This window comes from Zingiber officinale, chromosome 4B (assembly GCF_018446385.1).
Source record: "Zingiber officinale cultivar Zhangliang chromosome 4B, Zo_v1.1, whole genome shotgun sequence".
In the NCBI taxonomy this organism is placed as follows: domain Eukaryota; kingdom Viridiplantae; phylum Streptophyta; class Magnoliopsida; order Zingiberales; family Zingiberaceae; genus Zingiber; species Zingiber officinale.
In genome coordinates, this window is record NC_055993.1 from 287406 (window position 1) to 306934 (window position 19529).

Here is a 19529-nt window from a genome sequence, read left to right on the forward strand (position 1 = left end):
GAGCAGGACGAAGCGGCTCCACTACGTAAGGAAACTTTCGGATACGTCCCTATTTGTTTCCTTATTCTCAATATTCCCCCTGATTTCCGGCCTCTTTCGCCGCCTCCTCCGCTATATAACCGTAGGAATAGCGGGGCTTGTGAGGCATTCAAGACCTCGAAAACCCTCACTCGACCTCCGCCACTGCGGTTGCTCTCGACCTCGTTACTGGGCTTCCCAGCTGTGGTAACCGCCAATGGGAGCAGCGATCCTTTCGGACCTGCTCACGGAGATCTTGATCCCGGTCGCGGCCGCCGTCGGGATCGCTTTTGCGCTCTTCCAGTGGTTGCTGGTTTCTCGCGTGAAGCTCTCTGCGGAGAGACAGGCGCCTGCTGGTAAGAAGAATGGGTACGGCGACTATCTCATCGAGGAGGAGGAAGGGCTCAATGATCACAACGTGGTGTTGAAGTGCGCCGAGATCCAGAGCGCCATCTCTGAAGGTTCGTCATTATCATTTTCTTAAAGTTATGTAAGCTGTTATGGTTCTATTTCATAGATCTGAATTGCCTAGTATAGGAGATGGCTAGACAAAGGATGCTTAGATGGGAAAAAGAGTGCTTGAACATATTCAAAGAGAACTAGTCCTTTTTTACAATAGTAAATTTGATCAGTATAGACGGAGACAGCTTAAGAGACCATAACTTCCGTCGTTCTGAATCACCTAGATTTGTGATTTGAGATACTCATATACAGAAGGGGGATTTTTTTTTATTAAGTGGGAAAAGAAATGAATTTACTTTACATGTTCAAATTCGGAATTTTTTATTCAATTCAAGTTGCTCTGTCTAAAAAGTCGGCTAAAAGGGGTCGTACTGATTTAATTATTTTATCAACTTGGCTTTGTTTTCGACACTTGTATTCTTTTTTCCTTGTGGCGATTTTGCAATTTTATTAAGGCATCTAGCGAGTTTTTGGTCATTGAGAAATGAAAATGTTGAAGTTCAGATGTCGGCGTGTTTTCTTTATTTTTCAAGTGTCCGTGTATTCTAGTGCGAGGTTAAGTTTGTCATGGCTGAGAAGTGTCAACCTCACTCGTACTCAGTGATAATGGTTCTCTTTTTCTTTATTTGTAATTCTAATGAGCGTAGTTTCTCCGATAGCTACAGCTTTCTCTAATCCTTCATGATTTGATCCATTTCCTTGTATTAGTATGAGGAATACTAATTCTTGTAGTTTCATGCATGGTGTAGCTCGATTAACAGGTTGAGTGGCTAATACTGTTTGGTTGTGAGATAACTATCTACCACTATTGACTAGCTTCTTTGTTGGTCCTTGAATAGGTGTAGTATACTTTCAGTATGCCATTTTGGATTGCAACCTACTACATAACTGAGTAGATCTGTTCAACACTTTTGGCAGTGCCAGTTCACTAGACAGTTCCACAGCTAGTTACAAATCTGCACCCAAAGTTGCCAAAACCACAATCTCTACTTCCAAAATATCCAAATCGCACACCTTTTTTTATAACCATGAATACCTTTGGTTCGATATTGCTAGTTCATAATGAATTTTAGACTTTTTAATTCGTCCTTTATTAATCTTATGAACTCGAGAGTGCTTGGTACGTACACTAATCAACACTCCAACAAATATTATAATATATTTTTCTTTCTAAAATGATGTGTTTTGGGTCATCAAATCAACATGTGGACTGATAATGTTCATTTTGAATAGAAAATTATAAACGAGGATTAGTTGGAGTATTAGGTAATGGCAGCAAAATTTTCAAAAATCAACTGGATGATCCAAAATTTGTTATTTTAGAACAAAAACTATACCTCAATGTTTTCGGTGATGGATAGGTTATTCAAGTTTTCTGAATTGAAAGGCTCCAGAATTTACCTTGGTAGCCTAGAAATAATCATCTTGGTGGCTGAAAACAGGTCATTGTAGAGAGGAAAATATACCATAATATATCTGGGAGTGTCATTGAGTGTTCAAAGGGTTTGTAATTTCAAACATTCGATCAAGATGAGTTCAAAGGCTCAAAGAAAAATTTTGAGCTAAGTGGGTGAGAAAGTGTGTAATTTTGGTATTTTGGAAGGAGCGTGATTTTTGAACCCAAACTTCATATGAACCATGAGCCTCTTTAACATGTTAAGATGGAATTCTTCATTTGAAACTTCAGAAGGGTTATTTTTTTGCAGTCTGCTGCGGTTGTAACAATCATGGTTAACTTCATCCATTGTTATTTATTTCCTCATGGTCACTAAAAAAAATGATTTGAATCCCAACAAATATTAGACAATTATCACTAAAAATTTTAGTGATAAAGATGTGGATAATAATATCGATTATTGTATTATCTAGCAACAATATTTTAAAATAGATTGTCAATTTGCAATAAGAAATTATTACTAATGACCTATCGTTGAGGAAACTAAATAAAATTATTGTCACTAAAGGTTTTAGTGATAATCTTTTCATCATTAACACACCTTTGTTATAGTGACTATATGTCACATTGAATAGTATATATAAGCTGGTATTGTTCATCTAAATTTTTGAAAAAAATACTCAAGGCTTCAGGCATCTGTGCCCTGTCTTTCATACCATGAAATCCAAAAACAAAATTTTACTGCCCTATCTATACTTCCAATGTTTTTCCATAGTGAGATTCAAAAATAATAATTTATTGCCTTATCTTCAAAGATATTCACTTATATCTGTATATACAGTTTGTGGCTTTGTGACATAATTTACTCACTTCTGACCGCTCTCCAAAACTCATGTATCTTGAAATAAACCAAATTTTTATAGTTCAACTTCTGTTCTAATTTCTCTTTGTGACCTTTTTACTCCCAGAAGCTCCAGTAATGCACCTTTTAGCATTTAGATGACATCTTTAAGCTGTTTGTAGTTTCCTTACCATTGCTTTATGAATAAGAACTTTGAAGAGAGATTAAAGTTAAATTTATCATTTTTCATATCTACAACTAAATATTGTTATTATCTTTGATAATATTTAATACGAGCTACGCGATTCTTTCACTACTTATAGATTGCCTTGAAACTATGTATTTTGCCTGCAAGTTTTTTACTTCAGTTTTTGTGTCAGTCTCAACTTAGGCAGTGGCAACTACAATAAGCATCAAATTCATACTGCCTATGTTATTCTCAACATTTTTCTCCCTTATTTTACTTATGTCACTCACTTAAGTACCTAGAATAACCCAACCATGGATGCACTTTGTCTTGATGTTTTCTTTTACTGAAAAAACAGGAGCTACTTCCTTCCTCTTCACCGAATACCAGTATGTCGGAATCTTCATGGCAGTTTTTGCTATACTGATCTTCCTTTTTCTTGGTTCTGTGGAAGGCTTTAGCACAAAAGAACAGCCATGCACCTACAGCAAGGATAAGTACTGCAAACCAGCACTTGCTAATGCTATCTTTAGTACTTTATCATTCTTGCTTGGTGCTGTCACTTCTGTTGTGTCTGGTTTCCTTGGGATGAAAATTGCAACATTTGCCAATGCAAGAACAACTTTAGAAGCAAGGAAAGGTGTTGGAAAAGCATTTATTACTGCATTCAGATCTGGCGCAGTTATGGGCTTTTTGCTAGCTGCAAATGGCCTTTTGGTGTTGTATATTTCGATTAACTTATTCAAATTGTATTATGGAGATGACTGGGAAGGCCTATTTGAAGCCATTACTGGTTATGGTCTTGGTGGGTCTTCCATGGCTCTTTTTGGGAGAGTTGGTGGTGGTATCTATACAAAAGCGGCTGATGTTGGTGCTGATCTAGTTGGTAAGGTTGAGAGAAACATTCCTGAAGATGACCCCCGAAACCCAGCTGTAAGTTTGTTAGATGCAAATTGTTTGTCTGCGTCTTCTTGATACTGAACTAGTAGTTGATAATTTGTTGATAGGTAAGCATATCAGCTAATCTATAAGTTATATGATGGGTAATACATTGCAGGTCATAGCTGATAATGTTGGAGACAATGTGGGGGATATTGCTGGAATGGGATCTGATCTTTTTGGTTCATACGCTGAGTCGTCATGTGCTGCTTTGGTTGTTGCCTCTATTTCTTCCTTTGGAATTAACCATGATTTTACCTCCATGTGCTATCCCCTTCTTGTCAGTTCGATGGGTATCATTGTTTGCTTGATAACTACTCTGTTTGCCACCGACTTTTTTGAAATAAAAGCAGTGAAAGAAATTGAGCCTGCACTTAAAAGGCAACTAATTGTCTCCACTGCTCTTATGACTCTTGGAATTGCACTTGTTAGCTGGATAGCTCTCCCATCTTCCTTCACTATCTTCAATTTTGGTGAGCAGAAGCTAGTTAAAAATTGGTAAGTGCACCGACTTAGTGCCATGATTAAAGGTTTGAGAATAGTCTGACCGCATCTTTCTATTTGCTAGGGAGCTGTTCTTCTGCGTTGCCATGGGATTATGGGCTGGCCTGGTTATTGGGTTTACTACAGAATATTATACAAGCAATGCGTACAGGTTATAAACTATTTATTTCCTTTTCTCGGCCATTCTTATGTAATTGTGCTTAATATATAGATTGCCTTACATTTCCTTTACTACAGCCCTGTGCAAGATGTTGCTGATTCTTGCCGAACTGGTGCTGCAACTAATGTCATCTTTGGACTTGCTTTGGGATACAAATCGGTCATCATCCCAATTTTTGCCATTGCTGTGGGTATTTTTGTTAGCTTTAGTCTCGCTGCCATGTACGGCATTGCAGTTGCTGCACTCGGTATGCTGAGCACTATTGCAACTGGTCTGGCAATCGACGCTTATGGCCCCATTAGTGACAATGCTGGAGGCATTGCTGAGATGGCTGGTATGAGCCACAGGATTCGCGAGAGGACTGACGCATTGGATGCTGCTGGGAATACTACTGCAGCAATTGGAAAGGTACTGAATCTTCAGTTCAACGGGTACTGTGTTTCATTCAAAACTTGAAATAATTGACAGTTATATTGTAGAACTTATATTGCGTTTGGAACTTGGCCCATTTCATATTAGGTAGTTTTTGTGAAGAAGCACTTTTGATGATTCCATTTGACTGTTGATACATATTGATACTCTTGAAACATTTGTCATGATCTATCCTCCTAATTTCATGACTCTCCCTAGACTTAGTTTGTGGATCCAAAATTGTAGTTCTAATTTTACTTTCTTTTTTCTTAGGGATTTGCCATTGGTTCTGCTGCCTTGGTTTCCCTCGCCCTCTTCGGTGCCTTTGTTAGTAGAGCAGCAATCTCCGCTGTGGATGTTCTCACACCAAAAGTCTTCATTGGGTTGATTGTCGGTGCCATGCTCCCTTATTGGTTCTCTGCCATGACCATGAAGAGTGTGGGTAGAGCAGCGCTGGAGATGGTCGAGGAAGTCCGGAGACAGTTCAATACCATTCCTGGTCTTATGGAGGGCAATGCCAAACCAGATTATGCCACCTGCGTCAAGATCTCCACAGATGCTTCGATCAAGGAGATGATCCCTCCTGGTGCTCTGGTGATGCTCACGCCACTCATTGTGGGAACCCTCTTTGGTGTCGAAACTCTATCTGGTGTTCTTGCTGGTGCTCTCGTTTCCGGAGTTCAGGTACGCAGAAAGTAGCTTTCTCACAATATGAATTTGAATGAAAATCTACCGTACCGATCTCATATTGATGCTCGTCCCTTGTTGCTAAACAGATTGCTATCTCCGCGTCAAACACCGGTGGTGCTTGGGATAATGCCAAGAAGTACATTGAGGTATAACATTCTTGATACATTACATTTGCATTTTCACGAGCCCATCTTAACATTGAGAAATCTCGACTTGTTCAGGCGGGCGCGTCCGAGCATGCAAGAACTCTTGGCCCCAAGGGTTCGGATGCCCACAAGGCAGCTGTGATTGGTGACACCATTGGGGATCCCTTGAAAGACACATCTGGGCCATCACTCAACATCCTCATCAAGCTTATGGCTGTCGAGTCGCTTGTGTTCGCACCCTTCTTTGCCGCACACGGCGGCCTGCTCTTCAAGATATTCTAAAGCGATTGTGGAGTAGTGATCACTGCCAATTTAGATCACCACAAGTTCATCTTTCACCCCTGCATAAACTAGTATAGTTTATGAACTCTAGTTCCCTTTTTGAATTCCTCAATCATTTTGGCTGCTTTGTTATTGTTTTTTATATGCTGTTGGACCTTTGAGGTCGGCACCTAGATGTCCTACCGGACGACCACCGGCAAGCAAATCTTGTAATACATAGACTTGACGGTGATGATTTCTGTTGAGTGATAAGGGTGAATTGATGACAGTGATTACTCTTGGAAGAAATTCCATCAGTTCTATAGTTTTACCACGGTCTACATGAAAGTTTTATCTAAGACAAATTGCTGCACACCAAGCAAGCACTTTTCCATTGATAATAGCACTTCAAATACATCAAATATTAGCTGAGTGGGTCTTTCCTCCAGGCCCTTGACGCACTGGCGGCGGAGTTGGGCCTCTTCCTCCTCGTTCCACTAGAATCACTGTCCCACTCTCCTGCAATTTCAGTTATCGGACCAACAACACATTTAACACGGTTAATTAAATTGAAGAGAGAGATGAGATGAGAGAAAGATTGACGTATATAATTACAGTGTGAGAGCGAAAACCCAGGCATCGAGCACAGGCTCTGATGAGGTAGCTGATAGGATTGGTAGCCAGTGGCAGTGACTTGATCATTGCAGAAGAAGAAGAGATGGGGCTGATCCTTGTGTTGTGGTGCCATTGTAGGCAGTGGGCAATGGTTTATTATATAGGGAGATGCTGGCGTCGGTTCCAACTGCTCGCTGTTCGCGTGGCTGATATTTAAATGGCATGCCTTCCTTCTTTAATTTTCTTTGTTTTAGGTCTACGAGATGTCTCGCATTGTTAATTGCATATACTTTTGTCGTTGTTTGAGTACAGATGTAGTATTGTGTATGAAATGGTTAGGGTCAGGGGACAATAAGGCACATGATGCAGATAATTTAGATTTTGTGCTTGTCTACGTATGACGTCTCGGATGCATGCACATGGCCGTTGACTTGCACCTCGAGTAGAATATTGTGTGAATATGGGTAGTTTTAGTCAACTTGATTTGGATGCTTGTGTCGATTTGAATTTGTACCTCGAATAAATAAATGGACGAGGAACTTCATGGTAGGGGTAAAATTGAATAAATCGACTGATGAGCAATTATCTCCATTTTTTTTAATATATTTTTGAATAATGCAAATATTCAATTGGTATTTGGTTAACGGGTTTTGAAATGAGGAAATAGAATGATATTAAAAAATATTTTAAATCATGAATTTGGTAATAATAATAATTTGAGAATGATTTTTAGATTTATAGGAATAAGTCAAACCGAGATGATTTCATTTTTATTTCTATTCTTATTTTATCTTACTATGAAACTCATATCCATAATTATTCTTGTCATTTAAACAAACGTCACCTTAATTGTTATGATTCAATTAATTCTTACTATTCAATTAATGTAGGAGGTGATTGGTCCAATCCGATAAAATTTCTTTTAGGCCACATGATAACTTCGGGAAGAGCAGATGAGTCCTAGTGGACGACCTGATATCATGATTAATTCGAACACAACAAGCATATGAGATGCCTTATGTGAGTTTCAAACCGTCATAGTATGGAATCCGTCCTACCTCTTATCATCCTACCATGATCCAGGGGCAATCAAAGTCGACTTAAGACATAGGAAAATAAGGCCTATGCTTCGGAGCCCTATTATATTGGAACCCAAGAGAGAGAGAAATGTTAGTCTACACACCTATTCAGTACATACTCTTGGGTGAGTCTCACAACTCCGGGTGCATGCATAACATAGGTTTGATATACAAATCATATCAAGTCCACGACGTTTAGAGTTTAGTTAATTTTTTGATAACATTTTAATATATTTGAAGAAGTCAAAATAATCAATAAATAGCATATTTGAACTCTGTGTAATCTCAGAAATCGATCTATTATTTATTTTGACTTCTACAAAGGTGTAAAATTATAATAATGATGAATTGACAAAAATCCTCATGTGTGGGCCTAACATGGAGGTTTTTTTACTGATTTTTTATTACATTTTAACACCTTCTAGATGTCAAAATAAATAATGGATAGCATATTTGAACTTCTTGCAACATTAGAAATCCACAGGAACTTAAATAGGCACAATCAGAGCTCTCCAGGTCCATCAGTATGTTTTGACCAAAATTCACTAATAGACCTAAAGACCTCCGATTACGCTCATTTTAGTTTCTGTGAATTTCTGATGTTGTGAGTTTAAATATGCTATCCATTGTTTATTTTGACTTACATAAGATATTAAAATGTAATAAGAAAGAATTAGCAAAAATTCTCAAACATTGGGTCTGATATGAATCATATTAGGCCCATGTTAGGCCTAATATGATTCCATATTAGGCCCACTATGGAGGTTTTTTGCTGATTTTTTTTAACATCTTCTGAAAGTCAAAATAAACAATGAATAACATATTTAAATTCTTTGCAATATCAGAAATCCACAAGAACTGAAATGGGCGCAATCGGAGCTCTCTAGGTCCATCAGTGAGTTTTGACCTAGAGAGTTCCGATTGCACCCATTTCAGTTTTTGTGGATTTCTGATATTGCAAAGAATTTAAATATGTCATCCATTATTTATTATCTAGAATGTATTAAACTATACTAAGAAAGAATTAGTAAAAATTTCCCAACATTGGGCCTGATATAATTCAATATCAGACCCAATGTATTGGATTTTTATTGATTTTTCTTATTATATTTTAATACCTTTTGTAAGTTAAAATAAATAATGAATAACATATTTGAATTCCTTCCAACATAAAAAATTCACAAAAACTGAAATGAGCACAATCGGAGCTCTCTAGGTCCATTAGTGGATTTTGATGTAAGCCTGATATGATTTTATATCAGGCTTATTTTATGCATGCACGTAGAAAAAATGAGAAGAAAGAGAAGAGAGGAAAGGAAAATTAAGATTAGTTGCATGCATAGGAGAGGGGAATGAAAGAGAGAGTGAGAAAAAACAGAGAAAATTAAAAAGTCAGATTTCTCAGAAGGATAAAATGGGAAATGCAATTAAAAATATACGTTCTTTGGTAAATATCAAAGTAGCGTGCGCTTCTTAGTAAATTCAGAAAGCTACATGCGCCCTTTGGTAAATTACCGTTTTAGATTTAACCAATAATTTTTTATAGATTAAAGTTGAATTTGATTATTTTTAATTTTTTTACTCGTCAAAATTAAATTTAATTGATAATTTTAATTTTTTATTAGTCATCACGCACATAAGTGGTATGTGTAATATAATATATGTATACGCATAAATTAGTACCTACGACTCATAAATTGGACTTGGTAAGGGTTTGTCAAACCCGTATAATAGTGTAACGTAAGGGCAACGCTTGAGAACCATAACAGTAAACTAATGTGAGAACTCTCCCTCATAAAAAAATAATTTAATTTTTTATATCAGATATTAAATTGATAAGAATAGATACTACACTTGACCTTAGTCAAATGGTCGAGAAAGGTATGCTTTCTAATCAAGATATTTATAGAAACTTCTCCATATCACCACCGCTATCTAGATAATTACCGGTGATCGATTTGTATTCCAACAAAAAAGGATTGAACTTGGAAAAAAAAAATGTAAGTTAATGTACTAAAAATGTGAATTTGTAGATATCCAGAAAGTATATATTTTTATATAAAAATAATAAAAAATTTACTAATAAAGTTTAAAATTATTTTTAATGTGAAAAAAAAGGACATTAACATAATTTAATTTTAGACTTCACTAAAATTACTTATTAAATAGTCCAAAATTTTTATTAAACAGTAAGATTATTAAAGTTAGATTTTGATCCATAATTTAAAATTTTTATGATCAAAATTAAGTTTAGTTAATAAATTAAAAATATTTATTAGTTATATAATTGATATTTTTTTATAAAAATATTTTTAAAAATCAAAAACATATTTAATATTGCACTATTATTATTCTTAATTTTTTTTTTTCTCTTTCTTTCTTCTACCCTTCACAAGTTATTATGCACACTCTTTTTTTATATATATAATTCACAGTCAATTTCAGCTACATATTTTTTATTAAATAAATTTAATTGATAATTTATGTAAGTTAAAATTGATAAATAAGTATCTCGTTATATGAAACTTTTATCAATGCAAGATCTTAGGAGTATAACCTATTATACCCAGTGACTATATCTGCTACTCAAATATATTATTTTTAAGTCACACAAAATAATTTTATAGTTACGTCGAAACTCCCCTTCAAGTTAAAATTGATCGATCATTTTTTAAAAAAATGGAAATTAAAATGTATATTTATAATATTGTAATAATTTTTTTATTGGTTGCTAAATTAGTTATGGGCAGATGAAGTCAGGCTTGGTGATTGCTACGCAGGGCATTAGCCTAGTACAACCAAATAGGGTTTACTGGGGCCGCATCAATCTTGTTGCTATGGCCTATGGAGGGCGTCAGACCAGTATACAAGGTTGTGATTGGACGATGACTCGACCGAGTTTTACCTGGGCTATATTAATAGGGGATCATATCTCCTGATCCATATTTATATGGATAAGAGGATGGATCATATGAAATTACGGTCGGATCATGACTATGATCCGATCGCAATTAATTGCAATCTCTCCTTAGGTTCACCGTTCCCCCAGGTTATAGTTTGGGTCAAAACGGATGGCCGAAAGTCGCCCAAAAGCCACCCCCTTCTCAGGCCCCAGTAACCTCGCCACTTGCTCACTATCAGCGGCCTCCGATAACCCGTCACAACCTAAACTATAATCTGGAGGGACAATAAACCTAAGGAAAGATCGTAATTAATTGTGACCGGATCATGATCATAATTTAACTCCAATTTTATATAGTACATCTTCCGATCCACGAAAATATGGATTAGAAAATGTGGTCTCCATCTATCAATAGTAAGTGGAGTAAGGAAGAAATTTCACTCATCGTTAAGTTGATGCAAATAATGAGATAAAATTAGTTAAAGATAAATTTTATAATATAAGATTTCTTTTAAAGGTGAGATTATCAAATAGTGTAAAGTTTTTTAACGGCAATTTTTTTTTTGAAGATTAAAATTCTGCTACTAAGAAGTAATATTAATTCAAACTTTAAAAAATTCTTTTGGCTAGTATGTGGATAAGCTTATTTAGTGTATATGGTGCCTTAGCCAAAAGGATAAGGGAGTAAGAATGATTATAAATTTAATGCCTATACATTATTTTAGCTTAAGCTGATAAACAACTATTTAAATGCCACTAAGGAAAAAAAACTGATTTTATAATTTGTTCACCGCTTAAACACCTACATGGCGGGCAAAAGTTTTATTACACCAACTAGATCAAACCAACGAATTTAAAATTTTAATTTATTTTTTTTCTAAATCCCAATTTTTTTTAAAAAAAAAATAATTATATTGAAATTACTTATTTGGATAAAGTTCTGCTACTAAGAATTGATATTAATTCACACATTAAAAAATTCTTTCGGCTAGTATGTGGATTTAAGAATAATTATAAAATTAATGCCTAAACATAATTTTGGCTTAATCTGATACACACACAACTGTTTAAATATCACAAAAAAAAATTGATTTTGTATTTTCTTCACTGCTTAAACATGATGGGAAAAAGTTTGATTTAGTCAAATAAATTGAATTTAAAAATTCAGTTCATTTTTTTAAAAAATTTTATTTTTATAATTGGTTGTTTTTATTAATTTACTTTGGTTTTGATTTTAAAATTGTTTATTCAACTAAAATCAAGAAAAAGTCTAGATAAAAGAGAAAAGTAAGAAAAAAATTTACATTTTTTCGGCTATTGTGTCATCCACAGTGTAGTTGGAAATTGATGGAATAAAAAGTTGTAAATTTTCTTCTTTTCCTTTTTTTTATCTCTGCATGTCATTATTATTATTTTTTCACTTTCTCCCCTTCCACTTTCTCCCCTTTGAAATTCCAACCGATTAACTTAAAAAAAAATACATGAAAATATTTGAATCAGAATATTTAGCTAGAAAGGTTAAAAAACAAATCCTAATTCTCGCAGGTTATACATGAGCAGTTTTCCTTTTATTTTTGTCATTTCGTTGATGATTTTCTAGAGTTTGGGTTATGAGTTATATGCTTCGAATCCTAAGAAAATTTTTGATCAAGCCCGGTCATGACTATCACCTTTGTTGGAGTTTTAGTTAATAATTTTAGTAACAATTAATGAGTTTGATGTTAATATTATTAATTTAAAAAATAAAAGAGCTCAGCTTCAACATATTTTTATTCTATACTTTTAAATATATTAAATATTAAATTTTTTTATTATATGTGTTTATAAAAAATAATATTCACATACTCTTTTATTTTATTTATATTTTTAAATTAATTAATTTATAGTGTCAATTATAATCTACTATTAATCTAATTAATTTTGAATTCGGACTCCATCTCTATCGTGATTCAAACCAGGTAAATATTTGATTGATAATCTATTGGGTTGTCATAACCACACTCAGCATATCAAACCGTTAAAGAGAGCTGTTAATATCTCAGTGAAAAAAATTATATAACCAATAGATAAGTCTAAATGAACAAAAAATTACATAATGAGTAATGAAATTTACAATCTTGCCAAGAAAAATCTAAGTATTTTCTAATTTATTTGAGAATATAATGGTAAAGAGCACATTGTAAATGATTTTATTATCATACAATCAGAGACAACTGATCGACAATAATTTATTACAAAAGTGAACATTTGAATTGGTAATTGGAAAAAAAAATACCTTTAACAAAGCACAAAATATTAATTCACATGTTAAAATTAATATAATTTAGGTTAGCAAAAATTATTTTAACAATGACATCATTAGATGTGAGTATTTAATTAAAATCAAACTGAATTATTTTTTTCCAAATTAACTAAACCAATTTAAAGAATTTTAAAACCCAATTTTAACCGAATTAATTTAATTAATCCGGTTAAAGTTCGGTTTTTAAATTCTTTATTTGATTAAATTGAATACACATAATAAACTAATTTTTTTAACTTAATTAACAAATTTTTAGAATTTTCAACTTCTTTTTTTAAAAAATAATTAATTTAATTAATTCGGTTAAAGTTGGGTTTTTAAATTTTTTATTTGATTAAATTTAATACATATAATAAACTAAATTTTTTAATTTAATTAAATTTTTAAATCTTAATTTTTATACCGAAACTAATTATTTCTTAAATTGAATCGAAATTTTAAACTCTAATTAAAAAAAATTGTTTAATTTGATTTTCGATCAAATTAATTAATATTTTATCATGGTTTGTTTAATTTTTATTAAAAAATTTGATTGGTTTAGTTAATTTGAAAAAAAAAATCAGTTTGATTTTAATTAATTACTCACATCTAATGTTGTCATTGTTAAAATAATTTTTGCTAACCTAAATTATATTAATTTTAACATGTGAATTAATATTCTTGTGCTCCAAGTCTAATTCTTGACTGTATGTCCCTTTTGTTGACATGTCGGACATAAAATATTACTTGAGAATCATCGATTACCTAAATCAAGTAAGATTTTTGTTGATAAACTTAGACAGATAATTAAAATTATCAAGTAAAAAACGCACCCTAAATGCCACTTGGCTTAGGAAGAAGCCAAAGGGTGAACTTAATGGGAACATACACAAGCTCTTAGGCGTGCAAACTCTCAGCTACTAGTGAGCTGCGTTCATAACCGTGTACACTCTCAACCGGTAAATGCATGTATGAACTGAGTTCCTATGTCAAATTGAATCATGTTAATCATGCCTGAGTTGGTTGCCTCGACGTTAAAGATTAAGGTTTGTGCATTGCTTATTCTCTCGGTCATAGATGAACTGAACTCAATTAAGGTGACAACATGCTTGGCATTATTGGATGGACCATCATTAGGGGTGAGCAAAAGTTCGGTTAAACTAAATAAACCGATCGAATTTAAAAATTCGGTTTGGTTTATTGGGAAATTCAGTTTTTTTGTTTCCAAAAAATGAGTTAATTCGATCAATTCGGTCCGGGTTCGGTTTTAAATTTTTTTATTCGGTTAAACCAAATAGACCGAATTTTTAAATTAAATCATTTTTTTAGACCATAAATTTTAGACCGAACCAAATTTTTATTAAGTCAAACTAAATTTTAAGAAAAAATCGGTTTATTCGGTTCGATTTGTTCGATTTTATTGAAAATTTGATTCGGTTCGGTTTTTATCGAAAATCAGTTCGTTCGATTTGTTCCAAAAAAATCCATTTGGGTCGGTTCGATTTTAACCGAATACTCATCCCTATTTCCACGTCAATAATAAGTACTCCAAGTTTTTCTTCCGTCTCCATCGTCTCAGTCAACCGGTTCCTTCTTCCCCGACCGGAGCACCACCCTCGGCGCCCTAATGGGGATCTCCTTCGCCTCCTCCCGCTCTGCTCATCTCCCGTCTAGCCACGAGCACGTCAACGGAGGCGCCGTAGCGAGGCGTCCGAAGCCGATGGCGGCGGCTTGGAGACGCCGCCACGGACGTAGGGGCTGCTGGTGGTGGTTGTGCCGTGACGAGATGTCTTGTACGATCTCGCTGGGGGAGTTCCAGCAGGTGGAGCGGCGGATGGCGGCCAACGACGTAGCGGACGATCATTACGTCTTCGGCAACCCTGCAGGCTCTGCCGCCGCTGAGCAAGTGGCGGTGGCAGTGGGCCACTATTTGCCAACGGGAGGCGGACGGAGTCGATGGGGAGGCTGCCCTCGCTGTTTATTCCCGGCATCTTTAGCGGCAGCGAGGGGTAACGTTCTGATTAATGACGAATAATTTACCATATTTCTCGTCATTAGTGATTTCTTTTAGCTTTTTTTTTCATGGCGGGACTCGAGCACATGAAATGAAGTGGGGTAAGTGGATTGCAGGCAGGCTCAACCTTATTTGAGGGCTTAGGTAGGGAAAAAAAATTTAGGCCTTTGACATATTTAAAAGAATCTCCTCTTTTTTTTTCATTCAGATTTATCGGAAATAATAAATTAATTTTTTTTAACAAATTAAAATATTATTTTTTTAAAATATTTTTTTTATAAAATTTAATTTTCTCACTTGTTGCGATGCAAAAAGTATTAATTAAATTTCTATATTCATATTTTGATAACCTAATTTAGAGAAGTATAAATTTTACCATATTAAATAGAGTATTATTATTAGATATAATAATACACCTCAAGTCGATAATAAGTTTACAATTCACTTAGCTAAAAAAAATAAATATATTCAAAATTATTTAAAAGAAAAATAAAAGTATGTCTAATTACTTAAATGAAAGATGGAGAGAACAATCCTTACAAAAAGGAATATAATTGAGGAAATAAAAATAATAAAATATGATAACAATTGGAAAAAATCATGCTCCCATTCTCAACTTATCATCATTGGCAAAACACAAAAAATAAATAAATAAAAAATACATATACAAAATGATAAAACTCAATACAATCCTTAGAAAATAAAGATTGCAATGAGAGTAAACCAATCATTATCATTTATCAAGAACTAAATGAGAGTCTTTTTAGGCATAGAGCGAAAGAGAAAACAAACTGTATTTTTTATCACCTAAATTAGAGTAGTTGTAAATGATGGAATGGAGATAAAGTGAAAATCGAATAATCTATCACTGTAAATATATCTAAATAAAAGTTAAAATTAATATCTATCAAGGAAGTGAAATGGTAGAGCTATTTAACTCATTATTGCTAAAAAACAATAAAATCTTTCATTTTAATTAAACACAATATGGATGAATCCATCAATATTTGAATTTAATCAAAGAGCATAGTAGCATCAACCGGATCAGCATGTTAATGTTAGGTGCGATTTCTCTTTTCCAATCTTAATGAGCAAAAGAAGCATAGAGAGGGGGAGTTGGAAAAGGGGAAGAGGGGGAACTAAAAAAAATAACTTTTTTATTTTGTATTGTATGGATAAGATAAAAAATTTCTAATTCATGTTCTTATTGATCAAAGGAGAAGAAACGTAACGAAAGTAAGCTAGAATTGAGAGATATTGAAGAGGAATAGATTAGATTTTATAAAAAAATCCATAATTAAAAATAAATTTAATTTGTTAAAAAGAGAACCCCTTTATGACTCTATCCATTGGAGATCTTTGTGAAATCCGAAGCTTTGATCAAGATTGAGATCATGTAAATATTTAATTATGTGTACCATATTCTTTTCTATTCTCTTTAAAACATATATATACAAATATATTTAATACATTAAAAATAATGATCCTAATTTTTAGAAAATAAAATTGTTCAATCTTTTTTAATGTGGACCTATTCTTTTCCATTCTCTTTTAAAAAAAAACACATAAAAATATATTTAATACATGAGAAATAATGGGTCTCAATAAAAATTGGGGCCCTAGGCATAGGTCTTATTGGCCTATGCCTAAAGCCGGCCATGGTGGATTGGATCAAAAATTAGCACTAATTTAGAATTATTGTATAAAAAATAGACAAATATTTGGTATTTTATTTATAATGTTGGTTTGTACTCACTGTCTCATCGCTTCTATCTGAACAAAGTCAGCTTTGCATTTCAAAAAAAACAAAAATATGATGCATTTTAGCTCAACAATGTGGAGGGTGAACTAATGGGCCAAACTTTTTTTTCGAGCATTGGTTTCATACTCGTTTATTCAACTCATTTATTGTTACTCTGACCAACACTTGAACAGTGATGAGAACATTAGCAATTATAGCACATTATTATTACTTTAGAGGATTGCCCTCATCAAAAAGATTGCTTGTGTACAACATTTTGACTTATCAGATGCATCCTGTAGGATACGATACCGTAGAAAGACTGTTGGAGTTTGATGGCGAGCATGAAAAATGCTAGATCGATCATGAATTTGTCTGAGCAAGTTGTATTGTATTCTACTACGATGTCTCTCACTTAGATAAGTTGAGCAAATAGTTGTATGGTTGGACTTCTGTAAATTTGAGAAAAATTATTATTATAGAATTAAAACTATTTTCTAGCTAGAGAGCTGGGATATATGCTTCTAAGAGATTAATTCATTCAATATGTTCTCCGACCAAGGTCACTTGCAAACCAGCCAACAAAATTGAATGACATTCCTAAAACAGTAAGAGAAATCTTCAACGGGCATCAAGATGATGAAACGGATTAGAGGGTTGTAGGTAGGGGTTGAACAAAAATTCGGAAAAATTGAATTAACCGAACCGAACCAACCGAATTTAGAAATTTGGTTCGGTTAATTCGGTTTTCGATTTTTTTTTTTAAATTCGATTCGGTTTTCGATTAATTCGGTTCGGTTTCGATTTTGAATTTTATAATATTCGGTTAAACCGAATAAGAATATTATTTTAATTAATTTTTATTCTAAAGTATAATTAATTAAATAAAATCTTTTTTTTAAAGGTAAAACCGAATAGGGTTTGAAAATTCGGTTAATTCGGTCGAAAACCGAATTAATCGATATCTTATCGGTTCGGTCGGTTCGGTTGAAAAGAAATTCGATTTATTCGATTTTCGATCTATTCGGTTCGATTTTGACCAAATGCTCACTCCTAGTTGTAGGTGGTGCATGTCATAGCCAATGCTGCTGAACTCAGAGTTTGTCGCGGCTAGATGGAGAAGATGATTAGTGCAACCTCGACATCGCAGAGGATGGAGAGCTCATAAGCCTTCTTGAGCAGGCTGTCGCAGCCATTGGAGAAGCTGACTTGTCGGTCGATCTCGTTCTAACTATTAAAAATATAACATATTACAACACTTTCTTCATGACATTTAATTTTAAATATCACTATAAATATTTTTTAATGACATTTATCAAAAGGATGGACTCCAAACCCATCCTTTTTTGTTTTTTGAAAAAACTAATTAAAAGCTGTGACTTTTTATGCGTTAGCACCATCACAAATCCATTAATGGTTGGTTATTCCCCAAGATGACAAATTTTAAAATATCCAATTAAAAATAATTATTTTTTTAATGTATCAAATTAGAATTATAAATTTTATAAAAGTCATTATATTTATAAGTTAATAAACATATTAATTCTACATTGTTTAATTTTTTTACCCTAAACTTGCCGACAAGACGGTCTCCTTTCCTCTCTTTAGCACCGTCTCTTTTCCTCTTCGCAACAAAGAAGGAATTCACTGCACAAAGATAACCTAAAATTTTTATTTCTTATTCAACAAAATAAAATTTCATTGTCGACCAAGAGCCAACGAGTGTCGGCCACTCGAGAGCTGGTCGGGAGGCAATGAGCGGCGGTCACTCGTGAGTCAAACGCTGCCTTGTGAGGCAACCAGCAACCGCATGTGAGTTGGACATTGCCTCATGCAACCGCTTCACGAGTGACCGCACGCGAGGTGACCACTGCCTTGTCAGGCAATGAGCAACCTAAGTCTAGGTATGCATGTATAGATTACGTCTCACACTTTTATTTAACATATATTAATATTGTCATGCCTCGGGGGCGTTCCTGCCAGAAAAAATTTTGGCATCATCTCCCCTGTATGGGTGACAATCTGAAACTTACAACATCAATCCAGATACCTCGACCAACACGGTCGAAACATATGTATAATAAAAATACAACAAACAAGCATCCACACAGTTTAATAGTAAACAAACTAAACTAATGCAACGATAAAAAAAAGCTCTAAAAAAAATCCTACTCAATTACATCCATAAAGCTCAAAACTTATATCCTACTCAACTACACTCATAAAACTCAAATCACGACGCAATAAAATCAACCCACCTCTTCTGCTGTCCAGGCAGGCATGTAGTAAAACATATCCAACAAAATCCATCGACAAATAAAACAAAACCACACAATATCCATAGAAACAAAACTAGTACAAGTCTAGATAGTACAATAAGAAAACCAAACAAATATCCTCGCAAACTGCAGGGGGACTAGCGACTGGAACCTCCTGACAGCATCAACCTGAAAATAGCAACAGAGGAGGGTGTGAGTTCAACACTCAGTAGGTAACTACTGACATGCATAATAAGAAAATAACTAATAGCAATAATTATGCGTACAGTCTCCTGATATTAGAATGATAAATGCAAACTAAAATAAATAGGAGAAAATTGTACTAACCAGGACCTGGGTATAAGTATAACAAGGTCGTCAGACCGAGAGGTATCAAAATCCTGTATGCATGTCAAACATATGCATCCATCCAAATGCAGCAAATAAGTGCAGCAAACACAAGCAATAAATGTATCAATGCGTATGATGTCAATGACATGTCCTGATCACCCTTACTCTCCAGTCAGCCGTCTCACACACGATGGTGAGACCGAGTAGGTAGGGCTGTGACAACCGTACACTCTGCCATCACTGCTCCTGATGAGTGACTAAGTAGACGGGATG

At 34.1% G+C, this 19529-nt stretch overlaps 1 protein-coding gene and 1 pseudogene across 1 annotated transcript; one reads left to right on the forward strand and one right to left on the reverse strand.

Annotated features, from left to right (window-relative positions):
* The first annotated feature begins 120 nt into the window (after positions 1-120).
* Positions 121-6346, forward strand: LOC121974295 (pyrophosphate-energized vacuolar membrane proton pump-like). The gene is made up of 8 exons (XM_042525286.1): positions 121-479; positions 3263-3837; positions 3962-4341; positions 4412-4498; positions 4585-4915; positions 5192-5602; positions 5695-5754; positions 5830-6346. Exons 1-8 carry the CDS (start codon positions 236-238, stop codon positions 6034-6036), a joined length of 2295 nt encoding a protein of 764 aa, XP_042381220.1. The 5' UTR covers positions 121-235; the 3' UTR covers positions 6037-6346.
* Positions 6347-9416: 3070 nt separating this feature from the next.
* Positions 9417-9594, reverse strand: LOC121978841 (annotated as a pseudogene).
* Positions 9595-19529: the final 9935 nt, after the last annotated feature.

Coding starts and splice junctions, on each gene's coding strand:
- LOC121974295 (XM_042525286.1), top strand. CDS start 236: ATGGGAGCAGCGATCCTTTCGGACCTGCTCACGGAGATCTTGATCCCG. Junction 4,342..4,411: donor CAGAAGCTAGTTAAAAATTG/GTAAGTGCACCG, acceptor TCTATTTGCTAG/GGAGCTGTTCTTCTGCGTTG. Junction 4,499..4,584: donor TATACAAGCAATGCGTACAG/GTTATAAACTAT, acceptor CCTTTACTACAG/CCCTGTGCAAGATGTTGCTG.